We start from the raw sequence: 19,442 nt of genomic DNA, 5'->3' as shown, positions 1-19,442 counted from the left end.
ACACAAATAATAAATAATTACAACTTTAAATATGTAAGAACAATGTGATTCATTCCATTAGCCACTTTTTGAAGAATCTGTCACATAAAAATAAAATCACCAAGCATATGAACATAAAGAACTAGATGTTTATTGGAGAACTGTCTTAATAGCAACACTCTAGCAATGATCTGTTTTGTATGTCAATATAGAAAGTGAATCAATAAACTGTGTATCATGTGTTACAGAAGAATATACTTATTAAAAACAATTGACTACAGTATTAAAAGAGAAGGTTAATGTGCCATGTTTTCACAAATGGAGCTATCAAGAAAGAAAACATTCTCTAACCAAAAAATGTACTCTCTTTTCACCACCTCCAGAATCCATAGAGTTCAATAGCATGATAGAAAAACAACAAGGTTCTCCACAAATCAAGCTGTGTGTAAAGCCACTTTTCTTTCCCATAATTTCATCACAGCCCTTTTCATCTCCTTGTTTCTCAGACTGTAGATAAGTGGATTCAGTAGAGGAGTAAGCAGAGAGTAAGCCAATGACATCATTTTCTTGGTGTCTGGTGAGTACCTGGATTTGGGCTGTAGATAAGTTATACTGGCCGTGCCATAGAAGAGGGTGACAGATGTGAGATGAGAGGCACATGTGGAAAAGGCCTTCTGCCTCCCTGTGATTGATGGCATCTTCCAGATGGTAAAGAGAATTTGAGTATAAGACAAGAGAATCAACAGAAAGGGGACCATGACAATTAAAATGGTGCCTGTGAAGGCATAGACTTCAAATAGGAACGTGTCTGCACATGCAAGCTCCAGCACTGGAGGGGTCTCACAGAAGAGATGGTTAATTTCCCTGTGGCCACAGTAGGGGAAACCAAACACCCATGTGGTCTGCAGAGTAGCCACCGTGATCCCCGATATCCATGAGAACATCACCAATTTCACAAAGACCCTCTTGTTCATAATCCCTGGGTAGGACAGAGGATGGCAGATTGCAGCAAATCGGTCATAAGCCATCGCCCCCAGGAGAAAACACTCAGTCCCACCAAAGAGAAGAATAAAGTACATCTGTGCAAAATAGCCCCCAAAGGAATTGTTTGCTTTCTGGGTGGTCAGGACCACCAGCATTTCAGGTGTGATGGCTGCACTGAAACTCATTTCTACCACAGATAAATTCTGCAAGAAAAGGTACATGGGGATGTGCAGGCTCTGGTCCAGGAGCATGATGATGATAATGAGGGCATTTCCAATCAGAGTCACCAAATAAATAACCAAGAAAACTCCAAACATCTGCCCTGGGAGTTCAGGAAAGGCAGAAAAGCCCAAGAGGATGAACTCAGCAGCAGAGCTGTCGTTCTGTCCCCTTGTTGCAGTATCGAAGCCCTGTATTGTTCCTATGGGCGTAAAATGTAAGGAGAAAGTCATCATCTCAGCTTCAGCCTGCATTCATCCCAGGAATTCTGCCAGACTATAGTAAAAGAAACCATCCCCACAAAAATGCCCATTGTCCATTTGGAGAGTAGCTACACACTTGCAATAATCAATCTTCCAAATATAAAAAAAAATGAAGAATTCTGGATTAAAAATGCATTCTGAAATATATAAAATACTGTCAGTTTTCTATTGCAAGTTACACAATAGTGCAAAAACTAAATATAATTTTAAATAAACATAAATTACATGACTCTAGTTCTTCCTTCAATAGATATTATTTATTTTACTTAAATATAGGTAAATATAAAATTTAAGACTCCTAAAACCATAACAAATGAGTTTTAAAAGCTGGCAGCAACATGCTTATAACCTGATACTCATATTTTAAAATTATAGCCGGGCAGTGGTGGCACACGCCAGTAATCCCAGCACTTGGGAGGCAGAGGCAGGTGGATCTCTATGAGTTCGAGGCCAGCCTGGTCTACAGAGCTAGTCCAGGACAGACTCCAAAGCTACAGAGACACCCTGTCTCGAAAAACCCAAAAAATCAATCAAGAAATCAAAAAATAAAATAAAATTATATATATATTGAAATTATTTATTACAATCAAAATGAAAATTAATGGACTAATTTTGACAGTTAAAAATTCTTCAACATTTTATAGGAACACACAAAGGGGTGTGTTTTAAATTTTACACTTATTAGGTGTCACTCACATAATATTTAAATTGGTTTTGGATCTCCGCCCAGACTTGGAGGTACCAGGTCCTATTAGACTGAACCCAGATGTGGCATTTTTAGAGATAAATATTCAAGTATCTTCCTTATGACCCTAGTGGTTTTTTCTAAGACCAAATGACTATGAACTTGTGATTAGAAAATTTCTACTCGACTCTTTCTGTCACATTCTTCCCGCTCTCCAGTCCCCTTCTCATGCAGAAGTCCATAAAAACATCAATTGCTCTGAAAGTTCTGGTTAACTGCCATTCCCTAGGTTCTGTGTGGCCACAAAAACATTAGAACCCAGAGATCAGCTAGGTATGCTTGACATGCTCCTTGACCAGTATACAACATCAGGCAGTCCCTCCCACTGCCCATAACTCTCCCTTGTACTTCTACCTCTATTTTACCCTGGTATTCCAACCGGCATTTATTTTCATACAGAAAAGCCTAACCCCTCTAAGCGCAGAACAGAGAGCAAGCGGTTTTGTTTACTGCGTACACAATGCCTACAATCAGCTCCTGGCTCATAAAAGACATGAATACAATATTTTGAGAAGAAAGAACTTAGAAACATCTGGACTTTATCTTTGCCTATAGTGTGTATTAAAGAGAAGCCAGATCATATCACAATGGGAAAACAACTGGGAAGTTTTAGGGTATGAAACAGGGGAGTAGGAGGAGAGTAACGACTCCAACCTCAGGATGCTTCAGGGGAAGAATCCCTAATTCAGGAAGAGAAAGATGCAAGAAGACTGCCTTGCCTGGTTCAGAAGGAGGTCCTGGATCATACCATAGACTGGAGCCTACTGGCCTGTGTGTGATGTTCTGAAATCCAGAGCAAATTCACCAAGAGAGATGAGGAAGCCAGGAGCACAGATAAGCACAGCCAATGCTATTATCTCCACTGAAGATCTGGAGAGCATCAGCAAAGTGAAGAGTAAGTTCATTCATTCTTGATTTGGACCATGTTCAAATATCTAAGCCAAATGCCTGAGGCAACCCCAAATCTCACAAATACTCGGCTTCGAAGTCTCCCCAAATGGGAAAAGTAGACTCTGCTGACCTCAGAGTCCCTTCCAACAGCATAAATATAACAATGTGTACTCAGCTCTAAGTATATGAAACACTATGTTGTAACATTATACAGATTGAGCAATTGTATTTAGTGTATTTAGGAACACACATGTATGTGAATGTGTGTAACAGCAATTTAAAAAAAGAGGCCATGGGTTTTAAAAAGAAAAAGAAGATGGGGAGGAAGGGGAAAAAGAAATTATGTGATCATATTATAATTTCAAAAAGTAAAAAAAAATAATAGGAAATCTTTATGGTACTCAGTAAAAACATTTTATGGAATAAAATAATCTTTAATAACAGTAGGAAGCTTATAACTGACAACTCACTGTACATTTCAAAACAACTACTAAGATTTGAAATGTTCCCAGAGCAAAGCAAAAATAAGTGTTGGAGGGCTGGAGAGATGACTCAGTGGTTAAGAGTACTTGCTACTCTTACAGAAGACCTGAGTTTAGTTTCCAGTGTCCACATCAAGAGACTCCCAGCCACCTATAACTCCAACTCCCAGGAATCAAAAGGCTTCTGGCCTCCATGGGTACCTGCACTCATGTGCTCATGCATGCACGTGGAGACACACACACACACACACACACACACACACACACAATTAAAAATAAGTCTTTTTCTAAAAAGAGATAAATATCTGAAGCAACATAAATGCCAACTGTCCTAACCTGATCCTTATGCAATGCATACAACTACAGAAATGTGACTCTGGACCACATAAGTGTCAAATTACTATGACAAATGAAAAAAAAAACATACATACTAAAAACCTAAAATTTCACAAGGAAAAAAACCTGTCCTTAATGGGGAAAAATATCATGAATGGCCATTCAATGATTAAAAGACTCTAATGTCTTAAATAACACTCCAACAGGTAGTGTGAGGCAGGCAGTCCTTTCCTTAAATTTCAGCCCGCCCATTGAGAAAAGTAGGTGTTGGAACTGACCAAATGACCCAGTCAGAGCTCACAGAGACTGAACTGACAAGCAGGAAGCCTACATGGGACTGACCTAGGCACCCTGCACATATGTAACTGTGTAGCTTGGTCCTCTTGTGGGACTCCTAACAGCAGGAACAGGAGTTGTCTCCAACTCCTTTACTGGCTTTTGGGACCCTACTCAGCATGCTGGGTCGCTTTGCCCAGCCTTAATATATGGGGAGGTGCTTAGTCTTACTGCAGCTTGATATGCCATCTTTTGTTGATATCCATGGGATCCTTGCCCTTTCCTAAACAGAAACGGAGGAGGAGTGGATTGGGAGGTAGTAACAGAGGGAGGTGGGTGGGGGATGGACCAGGAGGAGAGCAGGGAGGGAAAACTGAGGCTGGGATGTAAAATAAATAAATTGATTTAAAAAAAAAAAGAAATGTCTAGGATTTGATGGTTAATGTGTGCAAAGTACTTATTCCTGAAATCATTTTCTACTCACTGCTGTGGCTATCCCTCTGTATAAATAAAATGCTGATTGGCCAGTAGCCAGGCAGGAAGTATAGGCAGGACAAGCAGAAAAGAGAATTCTGGGAACAGGAAGGCTGAGTCAGGAGACGCTGCCAGATGCTGTCATGAGTACCAACATGTAAGATACTGGTAAGCCACGAGCCATGGGGCAAGGTATAGATTTATGGAAATGGGTTAATTTAAGATGTAAGAACTAGATAACAAGAAGCCTGCCACGGCCATATAGTTTGTAAGCAATATAAGTCTCTGTGTGTTTACTTGGTTGGGTCTGAGCAGCTGCAGGACTGGCGGGTGAGAGAGATTTGTCCTGACCATGGGCCAGGCTGGACTGGAGAAAACTTCAGCTACAACTTACCTCTCAGAAAAGAAACAAAAGACATGAACAGACAACAAAACAAAGTTCTACTGATGATTTTAAAAAACTGAGCATTCCATTGTAACCCCTGAGCGCTGGGGTGTCTCTTCCACAGCATCTCCGGCCATCTGTGATCAGAACTGTGAAGGAAACCCCCTTATGGGCACACAACAGAAGCAGAGGCTGTGTTTTCTTACCTCGTGACTGTCTCTACGATTTTCATACATTATCAGCAGTTTTAACACTGATCAAACCCACTTACTCACAGTTTGACTTAGCGATTCCTTGCTGACTTTATAGCATTAGATGGCATCAGCTATGTGCCCTAGAGAGTCGCTCCCTGAAGAACTTGGAATCAACCTCATATTTGATATGATGACTCAAGGGGCTATAACCTGGCCCCTAGGAGAAGAACATTCTAGAGAACAAAATTGGAGCATCACTCCTTTGAATGTCCATGAGGGATAACCTCGCCTTACACGAGAGATTTGACTTCACGGTAGCACTCTCAGAAAGAGATGAAAGCAAAGACTGACTGATATTATAAACAGGAAGAAGGGAGCAGTGAATGAGAGTGCATTCTAGAGAAAGAGGGTTTGATCAGATGAAAGAACTGTTTGGGCAATGGTGGGAAACAAGGCAGGTAATTCAAGACTCTGGATAGAAAGCTATCAGCCTCCCATGCCCAGAACTTCCCTTTTTCTAGAAGGAAAATAGAATTATTGAAATTAAAACAGGAGCATCATTACAGTTGATCTCAGTCACAGAAATTCTTGTCCTGAGGTGCAAAGGTTTGAAGGGTTTGCTGACACTGGGCTAACTTCGTTGTTTCACTCACTTTCTCTGTAAACAGAAAACGGTGTTATTAATCTCATAGAGCATGTGTGTGATTCCCAGACTCGGAGTTTGGCCTATACTGCCTAGAACAGTGAGAGATCATTCACTCTGCCCAGGAGAGCTCAGGTTCCATGGACCTGCTGATATGGTCTTTACAGATATCTACTGATGTCCTCACCAAGGCTGCCCTTTTCTACAGATTTCTAAGAGAAAATTCCTCCTACAAAAAGTTCTTCACAGGCTAGAGATGGCACTTACAGGTATATTCTCCCTGACCTATGTTCAGTGTGAAGTGGACCATGTGTCCTAATGGAAGAGGTTTTCATTTTCAGAGTCCAATCCAGGCCCCTTCGTAAATCACTCACTATGGTAGGATGGCATGCCCAGGCATGTAGCATGCCTACATGATTTTTAAAACTTTTGTTATTCCTACACCCAATTTTGCCATGGGAACTTCTCTTCCCCAGTACACTCTATGTCTGGAGGTTGTGAATCTGCAGAATTGTGGTGTGTGTGCCCTTTCCACAAGTATGTTATACCTCAGTGAAAATGAACTAATTCTAGGCACACAATAAAGCACATACAGTGGGTAATAATATCAATTGTTAATCAAACAAAAATATCATTGATATGGCAATAGCCAAAGTGTGGAGAAATTCACACATCTTCTTCAAGGAGAGCACATAAGCATCATGAAATACGTGCAGAGAGATTTAAATAATAATATTTAAATTAATATATGGCGATGAAAATAAATAGGAAATGAAAAGAACACATTGTATATCCCTAACTATATATTTTCAGCCCAAAAATGTTTCTACAATATCTATAAAAATTGATTCCTCCCACAGAAAGGAAAACCCAGTAAGTTTCAAAATCACAGAAATTATGCAAGAAATATTATTTCACTAAATCTGCACAAAGTCAAAAATCAAAAAGGCAAACTGGAAGCAAAGAAAACAAGCCAAGCACAGGGTGTAAATGCCCATCCTCATTTCTTGGAAATACTCTATGTTATACACATCATGTTTTTAGACCACAGAAAGTGTCAGAGGGAATGGACGTCATGAATGAACTTAGAATGACTGTTTTTAGGAATGATATTAGAAATGAGAATGGACAGTATTTGAGAAACAGTCAGTATTTATTTGATATACCTCCTGCTAATTTTTTTTATTTTTGGAATAAATACATGGAAAGTTTTTAAAAGCTAAAAAGTGAAATCTAGACTTATTTAATGAGAAAGGAACCCTAGCATAAAGGAACAAACGTATAATCTCAGCACTTCCAAGACTGAGATAGTAGAATACCAAGTTCAGGTCCAGCCTGGCCTACACAGTGAAACCTTATCTGAAAAATGCCACCCTGGTCTATACCTCATCTGAAAAACACAAACAAAAAAGGCATGGGGAAATGGCACTGGACTACTAGATACTACTTCAAGTAATGAGGAACAAGAATCTAAACTTCATATTTTAAAATCTCAGGGCATAACCTACAATATAGGAGAGATACAGTGAGGTCCAAGAAAGTGGTGAGGAGTGGGGAGGGAAGTTAGAAGGGATACACCAAGGGCAGTTGAGACCAAGACAAGAGCTTTGGTCTCCAATATAGGTTCTCAAAGTGTTATTCCTCTGTCATCAGCATCAGAGACTCAGAGGGCATGCACAGGAGGACATTACTAGACCCCACAAGAGATCTACCACATCCACACCTTCAAGGAGTGACACAAATATGTGTTACTGTTAGTCTAGGCAATTCTCAAAAGGCTTAAAATAAGCTGTTTTCACTTGTAGAATATTGAGATTAAAGGCACTGGAAAGACAGCAGGTACAAGGTCACTCTGACCTTTCTGTTGACCCTCAAATCAGGAGATGGAGTCCTCATGGGAAATAAGCAGCATTCTTGTTCTCAACCATGCGACATTGACACTGTGAGGATTCCACACACATCCTGTTAAAAATCACTCATTCTGATATCTTGATAGAGGGAACCATTATAGGATTAGGGAGAAACCTGGTGCCAGGGAAACTCCCAGGAATCCACAAGGATGACCCCAGCTAAGACTTCTAGCAATAGCAGAGAGAGTGTCTGAACTGGCCTTCTCTTGTAATCAGATTGGTGAGTAGCCTAACTGTTATCATAGAATCTTCATCCAGTAACTGATGGAAGCAGAGGCAGAGGTCCACAGCCAAGCACTGGACCAAGCTCCAGGAGTCCAGTAGAAGAGAGAGAGGAGGGATTATATAAGTAAGGGAATTCAGATTATGACAGGGAAACCCACAGAGACAGCTGACCCGAGCTCGTGGGAGTTTACTGACTCTAGACTGACAACTAGGGAGCCTGCATGGGACTGACCTAGGCCCTCTGCACATGGGTGACAGTTGTATAGCTAGGTCTGTTTGTGGGACCCATGGCGCACAAGCTGGCTTTTTGGAACTTATTCCCTGTGGTGGGATGCCTCACTCAGCCTTGATGCAGTTGGTCCTGCCTCAACTTGGTATGACACGCTTTGTTGACTCCCATGGAAGGCCTTACCCTTTCTGAGGAGTGAATGGGGGTGAAGGGGAGAGTAAAAAGGAAGTGGGGGGAGGGAACAGGAGGAGAGGAGGGTGGGGAAAATGTGGTTGGTATGTAAAATTAATTTAAAAAGTAACAAAAAAAATCACTCATTTTGTAAGCTTTCCACATAACCCATTTGCTTCTTCAGAACTCAACATCACTAGTCCAAACCAGTATGTAAGTGACTGGCTGTGTTTCTTCTTTCCTTATTCTTATCCCTGAAATCCATCTTGTGTCAATTTAACTCTCAGGTCTGGGAAGTCCCTGTGAGTATGCCAGCAGAGCCTTCTACTCCTACATCTCATGCACACTAAACCATCACAGTGCTATGCCCTGGAGCACAAAAGCCATGGTCCTCTTGTTTCAGCAAGAACAGCTGCATGGGAAGATGATAATAAAGCTTTCTCTGGGCCTGTTTTGACAGGAGAAAGTGGGTGTGACTGACCACAGATCACTCAACTCCACTCAGTTTCAGAAAACCCTGAGTGAGACCTTTTGATCCATGAGCTCCAGTGTTCCAACAGCAGGAGACCAGAGAAGGAAAACCTCATCTTCAGCCTGAAGCTGTAATCTGTATCATAGAGCAGCAGGTTTCAAGCTTCAAAGCGTGTGCACATCACCTGAGTGCTTAGTGAAATGCAGATTGGAATCATGAAATCTGCCTGGCTCAACACAGAGTGGTGAGTTTGTGGGGAATGTTTCTGCATATCCTGAGTCATTCCTGCAGGCAGGGACTATGTGGGGCCCTTCGTCCGAATAAACACCACAGATGAATGGTCAAGAGAAAAGATGGGAGCTGACCCAAAGAGATCACACACTGTATCAACATTCTAAAATCAAACAGGAGGACAAAAGAGATGAGAAAAGCATAGGATGTATAAAGAATATCCAAGAAAGAAACATGGAACAGGAATAAATTGTTAGCAGAAAATAAAACTAAGAATTTTTAAACTCACAAGAAACTAATTTTATTAAAGAAAAGCTCAAAACAAAAACAGGAATGCTGAGGGTAGAGCTTTGGAACAACAAAATTGGTAAAACCTGATCTGCAGTGTTCACAGGAGATGGACGTAAGGAAATCACAAGTCCGTATTGAAAGCACAAAGAGAGTGGGCACGTGAAAAGACAGTCCTAAAGGAAGGACAGAATCAGCAAGCAATATAAAATCAGAATGAACACAACTTAAAACAGAGTGGGAAATACTCAGTCAAGTGAAGATGGGAGAGGAGACTACATAAGAACATTGAAGCCAATCAGAGCTATGTGAGACCCTGGATTGGGGGAGAAAAAGGAAGATAATGAAAAAGGGAGACTCAGACTTGAGGAACGTGCAAAAAGATCCAGTATGTGTGCAGCTGATGTACCTGTGAAATGGAAAAAAGATTCAATATTGGAGTGTGAGTAGCATCTCTCGTTGGGTTTTGGGGAAGATGAGAGAGAAAGGTGAAGACTTTGAAACAACGTCTAGCATAGGAGAATTTCAACCTGTGATGTTTTCTATCATTACATTGTGTTTCCTGTTTTCTTTCTCCTTTTTTTTTTCAGGCACAGTGGCTCAAAATATCCCCAATTCTGGGGCTCAAGGAAGGCTCCTCCCCCTTTTTTGAGACAGGGTTTCTCTGTGTAGCTTTGGCTCCTTTCCTGGAACTCACTCTGTAGCCCAGGCTGGCCTCAAACTCACAGAGATCCACCTGCCTCTGCCTCCCAAGTGCTGGAATTAAAGGCATGCACCACCACCCAGCGAAGCCTCCCTTTTTAGCTTGAGGAAGCCTAAACTAAGAGGTTTAGAGTATCGTGCTGACCCTCTTGAACTGTTACAGCTGATCCTCATGGTGTCTCTTAAAGACGAGTAAGGTTGCCATCACCAGCACTCTGTCCTTTGTATGCAAAGAAACTGAAGTCCACCAAGGAGAGGTAAACGTCAAAGAACTTGAAGATGGTAGAACCAGCATTTAAAATTATTGTTTCCTTGCTTCTTTTGATATTTTTTAAACCTTTATATGTTTGTTTGTGAGTTTTTGTTTGTTTGTTCATTGATTTTATTTTGCTTTATGTAGCCCAGGCTGGCCTGGAACTTAGGATCCTACTTCAGCCTCTCAAATGCTGGAATAATAAGGGATGGATGTACCACCAGAGCCAGTTAGGATGTTTTCATTTTTACTGTAGGTTCCTGAATTTCTCACTAAACTGTGCCATAATGGTACTTTATCTATGTTCAATTAATAATGTTGAATAGTATAATAATGAATAATGTAAGTAAGTTCACAGTTATAACACATGAAATTCCTATTACTTCCCATGTAAATGATGTTTACAATCATACAATTCTAGAAGAAGCTGTTTTATTTATAACATCTAGTTGGAGTCCAAAGACACATTATGTGACATTTGCATCTAGCTGATAGAGCATCAACATGTCATTCCAAACACACTGTTTCTCTCTCCCAATTTAAAGAATCTAAACACAAAATACAATAAGCCTATACAGCACTGAGATTCTTTTGCAAGGGAAGACTCACTGCATAATTACAAAGACCTGGCTAGCAAGGACCAAGTAAAGTGCTTACTGTACAAGCATTTGGATGGCCAGCATACATGTAACGACTGTGAACAGGGGCACATATCTGTACTCCCAGTGCTGGGGAGGGAGGCTACTAGAGATCAGTGGACAACTAGTCTAACCAAATTGTTGAGCTCCAGGCTCCAAGGGAGACCCTATTTCAAAATCAATCAATAAATAGTGTGAGGATGAAGAGATGGCTCAACATCTAGAGAGATGCTCTTATCTAAGACCACATACTGCCTCTTCAGAAGACCTGATTTTGGTTCCTAACACCTGAAACTGGGCAGCTCACAACTCCCTGCAACTACAGTTCCAGAGGATCTGATGCCTCAGACCTCCTTGGGCACCAGCACTATCTACACAAAGACACATACGCATACATACATACATACACACACACACACAGCCATCATCTCTAGCCATTGAAATATGAGTAGAAGATCAGTTTTAGAGTTCAATGGTCATAGTACTTAACTTGGAAACAAAACAACACTTTACCCCTAAATGCCATCCATGGAGAAGAATATAAGAGCAAAAGCACTCACGTGGTGCAGATTCAATAGACACACATCTCATATTCTCTAAGTGCAACAAAGAAATGAGACATAGGGCTGTAAACAGAAAATATTACAAATTTCATAATCTGTGGAGGTATTCAGTCTGAAAAGTCCACACAGTTGGTAACCTGACTCAATGAACAATTCATTATTCATGTGTGAGGTATTTTGTCCTACCAGTGAACATGTAACAAAAGTCTCTTAAAACAGTATTTTGTAAGTGGAAACCACACCAACACTGACTGCCAAGTGAGAATTCAGGAACTTCCTGCATAGTTTTTGACCATTAATATTTTATAAATATTTGTAAGAGTACAAAAGTAGGCAGTTTATTTATTTAATGAACAAATAGAAGTATAATCTCTCCTAGAGCCTAGATTTTTAGACAGATTTAAAGAACCAGGCATGAATTTCCTTCTGTACCACAGGTCTTAAATCCAATCAGGAAGGGCTTGGTTGCCCCCATAACCTTTGGGACACTACTGCACCCATAAGCATATGTTGCCAGGCCAATCATTATTATGCTCATAAGGTTCACAGCTGGGTGAAAAAGGTGACTTTTATCCTCCAGCAGCCCATGGAGCATCTTCTGGTACTATGAACACAAGCTAGAAAGAAGAAAGCTTCTAGAACACTAACAGCTTGACTTTCCCATGTATGGTGACCAAAGTATGTGGTGTCTCCAGCAATAAGGGCTTCAACTCTTATTCCTCATCAGAGAAGCTTCTTTTTCAGTGAACAGCAGTTAATACAGAGACTCACAACTGGCCAAAGCACAGAAAATAAATGTCTGTGGACTATCCATTCATAAATGGGGTATTTATATAACATCCCCCATAAGGCTTAAGGAACATCACAGAAGAGGAGGCAGAAAGACTGTAAGAGACAGGAGTCAGGAGGGTTAGAAAAGTAGTTATCTTCTGGACATAACAACTGCCGCAAGCATGAACTCACCACAGTTATGATTGCCTGTACAAGGTCAAGCCAGTCAGCATACCTGCATGGACGGGGGAAGGGCACAAGAACCCCACTCAGACCTTAGCTAAGTAATTATTGACGTTTGATGGATGCTAAGGAAGACAGAGTCATTTTCTTCAGAAGTGTGGCCATCCAGTGGATGGCCCTATACCCACCTGGACACGGGCAGCACTAATTAGACTCAGCAGAGTCTTAAAAAAATAAATAAGTAAAAGGTCATGAAATTGGAAAGAGGACATAGTGGGGAGAATCTGAGAGGACTTGGAAGAGGGATTAGGGGGTAAATGCAATCAAAATGCATTTCATAGATGTATTAAATCTTAAAGAACAAATTTAAGATATGTATATATATATATATATATTTATATATTTATAATATCTGTAATTCTACACATCCTTTAGAATTCTTGTCAACACACATATCACCATGGACAGAGGGATTCCTCCTCTTGTTTTTAAAAAGATAATGTTCTTCTGAAACAGTAGGGGATTTCTACATAACTTGACATAACTTCACACTATCAGCAAGAAATGGAGCTGTTAATATTTTTATTAACATAATATTTTTATTGGTTTTTTTGTTACTTCACATCATACTCACTTCCCAGGCCTTCCATGTCTGCCCCCGTTGTAACCTTCCACCCCAAAATTTTTTGTAGATAGAAAAATAATGAAAAAAACAAGTCCAGTTTGTGTTATCTATATGCTCACTGGAGAATGGTCAAACTCTCAGTGGTCCGCTCCCTAAGTAGAAAGGAGTTGTTCCCCTCTCGCACTCCCACCAGAAGCCATCAGGTACAAATAACTTCATTTCAGCATCTTTATCACGCTTTTTAAGAGTTCTCTTCAATACTTCCTGCTCAGGCTGTTACTTTTGGGGGAAAAGTTGGGGTGTTGGTAGGAGTTGTCACAGAGGCCTTCCATGTCCCTCTTTCTCAACTGTGCATCTGCAGTCATCAGTATCACTGCAAAAGTGGGTTCCTTGCTCTTCAGTCAGTCGGAGCACAGATCATGGACTTGGACATGGTTTCTAGTGACAGTACAGACCACAAACATGGTCTCAGCTGCAGTAGAACCATGAATCCAGACTAGGCCCTCCAAGCAGCCTGAACCACATACATCAACATAGCCTTCGGTGATAACATGGGCCATGGGGATCAACACATCTAGAACCTGGCCACAGTAGTATCATGGACCTAGACATGGCCCTCAGTGGCAGCAAGGACCATCACCATTGTCTCAAGTGACAGCAAGGCCTACTTAAATCAGTATGGCCTCCAGAAGCAGCATGGCCCACGAACATCAACATGGGTTCAGTCAGAGGCACAGACCTTGAACATTTACATGGCTCTCAAGCTTCATCTCGGCTTGGGTCATCAGCATGGACCACCAACACTAACATGGCTTGTGACAGCATCTAGGGCCATGGTGGTCCTTCAAGGAGGTTCAATCCAGAAAGTGAAACTTTCCTCAACTTGATCCTCCATTGCTGCCCAGGGATATCCTATGGCTGGTCTGTGTGTTCAGGGGCTGAGTCTGCATCTGTATAAGTTCCAGGCTGCTGCACACTACCCTGTTGGCCCTACTGGGCAATGACATGTTTCAATATCAACCCCAGCCCTCTTTCTCAACTGTCACTACCGTCCCCTCTCCAGTCCCACCTCTATCCACAGTGCTCATACCTACCACTCCATTTTTCCACCATTTCCACCTCTCCATCACATATTTGTTCATCGAAGTGGCAGCTACTGCTGCCCACCTGGCAAGGCGGGCAGCCTGGGTGGCTTCCACGGGGCAGCCTATACAAACATATATATATATATCCAAAAGTAACCCAGTTTTTTATTATAATCTGAGAACCTATGAATTCAAATGAGATGAGTTTGGGAACCCCAAAATAAATGCATTCTTTACTCTTTCTTGGAATAGATTTTCTCCCGAGAAAAATCATATCATGTCATTGGTCTCCTGTTGCTCCAGATAGGAGTGGTGCTCAGTAGGGCTCAACATCAGCCTGAAGTAAGCAGATATATGTGAATAGCAATTGTGCTATTTTTCTTGCTTGGTTTGTGGTACTGGGGATTAAGCCTAGGGCCTAGTGCATGTTAGGCAAGCATTCTATCATTGAGTGACATCCTCAGCCCCCAGCCTTTGTATTCTCAAGATGAGTCTCACTGTCTATATAGCTCACAGTACTCAGGAACACAGGTACCCCAGGCTGATCTTGAATTCTGGGTTTTCCTGCATTGACCTTCCAAATACTGGGATTAAAAGCATGTATCACTTCAGTTGGCATCTATAACACCTATTAAAGTATGTAAATACAAAATAATTAATCTCCTCGGTCATCCTTGAGGAATCTATCACATAAAAATAAAATCAACAAGCACATGCACGTAAGGAATTAGATGTTTACTGAAGCATTGTCTTAATGGCAGCACTCTAGCAATGATCTGTACATCGATAGCAGAAGGTGGATCAATAAACTGTGAATTGTGTGTTATGGAACATATACCTCTTAAAAACTATTGGCTATACTATTAAAAGAGGATAATGGGATAGGTTTTCAAACATGGAGATGTCAAGAAAGAAAACATTCTCTAACCAAAAGATGTACTCTCTTTTCACCACCTCCAGAATCCATAGAGTTCAATAGCATGATAGAAAAACAACAAGATCCTCCACAAACCAAGCTGTGTGTAAAGCTACTTTTCTTTCCCATAATTTCACCACAGCCCTTTTCATCTCCTTGTTTCTCAGGCTGTAGATAAGTGGATTCAGCAGAGGGGTAAGCAGTGTGTATGCCAATGACATCAGTTTCTTGGTGTCTGGTGAGTACCTGGATTTGGGCTGTAGATAAGTTATACTGGCCGTGCCATAGAAGAGGGTGACAGATGTGAGATGTGAGGCACACGTAGAAAAGGCCTTCTGCCTCCCTGTAGAGGATGGCATCCTCAGGATGGTAAAGAGAATTCGAGTATAAGACATGAGTATCAACAGAAAGGGGACCATGACAATCAAAATGGTGCCTGTGAAGGCATAGACTTCAAACAGGAACGTTTCTGCACATGCAAGCTCCAGCACTGGAGGAGTCTCACAGAAGAGATGGTTAATTTCCCTGTGGCCACAGTAGGGGAAACTAAACACCCATGTGGTCTGCAGAGTAGTCATCATAGTACCCGAGACCCATGAGATCATAGCCAGTTTCACGAAGACCCTCTTGTTCATAATCACCGGGTAGGACAGAGGATGGCAGATTGCAGCAAATCGGTCATAAGCCATCGCCCCCAGGAGAAAACACTCAGTCCCACCAAAGAGAAGAATGAAATACATCTGTGCAAAACAGCCCCCAAAGGAAATGGTGGCTTTCTGGGTGGTCAGGACCACCAGCATTTCAGGTGTGATGACTGTGCTGAAACAGAGGTCCACTAAAGATAGATTCTGCAGGAACAGGTACATGGGGATGTGCAGGCTCTGGTCCAGGAAGATGATGGTGATAATGAGGGCGTTTCCCATTAGAGTCACCAGATAAATAACCAAGAAAGCCCCAAACATCTGCCCTTGGAGTTCAGGATAGTTAGAAAATCCCAAGAGTATGAATTCAACGGCAGAGCTGTGATTTTGCCTCCTCATTGCAACAGTAGAGCCCTGTGTTGGTCTTAAGGACAGCACATAAATGATGATGTCACAGAACAGGAGCTGAGTTCAAATTTGGACTTCTTAGCAGAAGTTGTAAAGACATGCTCATTTTGACAGAGGTTCAGACTGGCAGTTTTAAAGAATGGCCAATAAGTTGTAACAATGAATCTTTAAAATGCAAATAAACAAGTTACAAAACTGTGGCTCAGAAATCATTTAGCAAATGTAGAACATCTGGGGAAATGATTACACTGGTAAAAAGCACTTGCCACACAGCCTGACTTCAGTTCCATCTCTGGACCCACATTTATAAGAAAAAAAGCTTGATATGGTAGCACTCTGTAATCGCAGTGACCCTATGACAAGATGGAAGGCAAAGCCAAGTAAAATACCCAGAAGCCTGCGGGCCAGCTAGCCTTCAGTGCACAGTGCAACAGAAACCAAATAAACTTTCCATAACAGGGTGGAAAGAGGAAAAGTCCTAAAAGTCCTGTGACCTCCACAAGCTCTCCATGGCATATGTACATCCATATTTACACACACATACACACACAGACATAATTATAATAATAATAATAATAACAAACTTGAAAACTGAAATAACAGAATAATAGTCTTTGGCAACGTTTTGCTATGTAACAGAAAAATAACAAAACCCATTTTTAGAACATACATAAGATTTGTGTTATTTAGAATCCACTATCCACTAACCTGGTGCATGCATATCTGTGTTGTTTTTAATTGTATGCTTGTATATAAATTTTAAATAAAGAGTTTCAAATTAGACAAATAGTAAAAAAAATACAGACAAATTAAAACTATGATAATTTTAAATGTAAATATATTTGGTAAATATGTATTATAAGTGCAAAAGTATAAAACATACTTATGTTACTTTGTTAAACATGAAAAATAAAACCATATATACCTGAACAAATATATTTATAATTTCTAAATATTCTAAAAATTCAATATTCTAAAAAAGTTGGTTTATTGACCTCAGACGAACATAAGTCAAATGGCTTCTAGAATATTGGTTTCGTTTCTGGTCCCGATGGTCCTAATGTACTGAAATTTTCCTCAATGAGAAATTTTAGAAACAAATTTCCAACATTGATTCTTGGCGATCAGAAAGTTACTTTTAGGACTATAGAAAATATCATATAGGGCCATTCTGATTCTGTGACTCACTAGCGCCCTTTGAAAGAAAATACAGCTATGCTTTGGAGTTTGTGTCACTCACTCACTGACTGAGCAACCACCTCAGAGAAATGTCTGCACCCTTTCAGATAAACCTGAGCCATACAGTCCACATAGAAGACATTCCGAGCCACACTGCATTCCTACCACCCAGATCTCTAACTCCAACCTCCTGGTTTATCATTTTGCCAGAGCACTCACTATCAATGGAAATAATCCATATTTATTTGCATTTTTATGCTTCATGCCTAATTCTTCCCTCTAGAATATAAACTGAAGGATGACAAGAATTTTGTTCCAGACTTTGTGTTGTTCTCAGAGCTGAAAAGAGGTAACCACATGCATAATAGATAAAAATGGCTAAATTGACATTTAATGAATCCATGGAGGAATAAATATTTAAATTAAGAAAACCCAGACACTACCCTCAATGACTACTGTGCTGAAAGGAAAAATAATCAAAACAACAGAACAAAGAAGAGGATGCATTTACTGTCTGACTTTTCCAGAAGCTTGAGGCTGCTGCGGGGTGTGAGCACCACTGGTTTAGGAGCAGGTCCTGACTCTGTCACAACCCCCCCCCCCCCTTGAGCCTGTGCTCCTCCTCCCTGCATGAGCTTCCCTGTCCATATGGTCAGAAATGCCCCCAGGACAGCCCTTCTGGCTCTGAGTTGGGCATCTTATTTATCAATAGAAAACTGCAAACTGCAGGGCCACCATCCCAGTCAGATGGGACCGAGGCTGAGGGTGGTGGGATAGGAGCAGTTAGGCATCAAATGAGCATGAAGTTCCTGATTCTCTACGGTCAGCCAATCTCATGCACAGCTGTTTTCCTCCTTGTCCAACTCCCCTTGACAAGGTGCTGCAGACAAGGCTCAGCACTCTCCCTGCACCGCCTAGACCAGCTCCCCCTGTTCCCAGCTTTCTCCCCACTGTTCAGTATTCATGCAGCTTTAGAACCAGAAACCCACCAAGACTTCCCAGATTCCTGCTTCCATTCAAGTTCCTCTGTTCTTTCTCATCAGTGTGTGAAGCCCTGATGACTTCCCAAGTCTTACACTTTCTCCTCCCATCTCTGTTTCATACCTCCATCAAAACAAGCCCATGCTTCTTCGCAAAGCCTTCAGGCCTCCCCTGGTTCACAGAATAGAATGTTCACTTCTCTGGCAGTCGTGTAAAGAAACCAGAGTGAAAATAACTGTTTTAGAAACATAAATAAGGGGACTGCTCCTTTCACATGGAGGTAAGGGTGATTAGTCATCACCGAATCATCACAGGATGTAAGGGGTGGATGGGGCCAGTGGGTAGAGAAATAAAGCATAGTGAAGAAGGCCTGCCACTCTCGTGTCACCTAAGTACTAGAATAGAGGACGCTGGCCTTTATATAAGACTTTAGAAAAAAAGCAGAGCTATGGAATGGGACATGACATAGGAAAGTCAGAGGACAGAACTGTACAACAAACTGAAGGTACATGGTAGCGTGGGTTCAGATCATTAGGACATTAACAGAAAGTAAAAACTAGTTGATTTACTAAGTATGACCCAGTGGGTAACTTGCTTCCTGTTCAAGCATGAGGACCCACTTGAAATAGCTGGGTCTATGTAACATTACACATCTGTAACCCAGCACTGGAGCAGTGGGGAGACAGGCAGATCTCAAGGCTCACTTCTCAGTCAGTACAGCTGCAACGGCAAGTTCAGGATTCTATGCGACCCTTTCTTAAAAAATAAGGCAGGTGTCTTGGCACAGTGGTGCATGACTTTAATCCCAGCATTCAGGAAGCAGAGGCAGGTGAATCTCTGAGTTCAAGCTCAGCCTGGACTGTATAGTGAGTTCTACGCCACTCAGGCTACACAGTTAGCCCTGTCTCAAAGAGGAAAATGAATGAGATGGAGAACCATAGGAAGCCACCCAATGTCAACTTCTGGCCTCCAAATGCATATGTACATATGTACAACACACACACACACACACACACACACACACCAATATACCAAATGTCTACACTAACTAAAATAGTGTGTTATTGATGTCAGAAATGTTATAAAATAAGAAAAACAAT

At 41.2% G+C, this 19,442-nt stretch overlaps 2 protein-coding genes across 2 annotated transcripts; both read right to left on the bottom strand.

The window, feature by feature from the left end:
• Positions 1 to 413: 413 nt before the first annotated feature.
• LOC128095358 (olfactory receptor 10A3-like) lies at positions 414 to 1,415 on the bottom strand. Its single transcript, XM_052714220.1, has one exon. It carries the CDS (start codon positions 1,413 to 1,415, stop codon positions 414 to 416), a length of 1,002 nt encoding a protein of 333 aa, XP_052570180.1.
• A 13,774-nt stretch (positions 1,416 to 15,189) lies between these two features.
• On the bottom strand, positions 15,190 to 16,203 carry LOC128123851 (olfactory receptor 10A3-like). Its single transcript, XM_052760140.1, has one exon. The coding sequence runs from the start codon at positions 16,171 to 16,173 to the stop codon at positions 15,190 to 15,192; it is 984 nt and encodes a 327-aa protein (XP_052616100.1). The 5' UTR covers positions 16,174 to 16,203.
• Positions 16,204 to 19,442: the final 3,239 nt, after the last annotated feature.

Source organism: Peromyscus californicus, unplaced genomic scaffold (genome assembly GCF_007827085.1).
Source record: "Peromyscus californicus insignis strain IS unplaced genomic scaffold, ASM782708v3 Scaffold_4__1_contigs__length_199733344, whole genome shotgun sequence".
NCBI lineage: Eukaryota > Metazoa > Chordata > Mammalia > Rodentia > Cricetidae > Peromyscus > Peromyscus californicus.
This window is presented reverse-complemented; position numbering and strand designations above follow the sequence as displayed.

Bases quoted from the DNA above. Each gene is read 5' to 3' on its own strand.
- LOC128095358 (XM_052714220.1), bottom strand. From the start codon at position 1,415: ATGACTTTCTCCTTACATTTTACGCCCATAGGAACAATACAGGGCTTC.
- LOC128123851 (XM_052760140.1), bottom strand. From the start codon at position 16,173: ATGAGGAGGCAAAATCACAGCTCTGCCGTTGAATTCATACTCTTGGGA.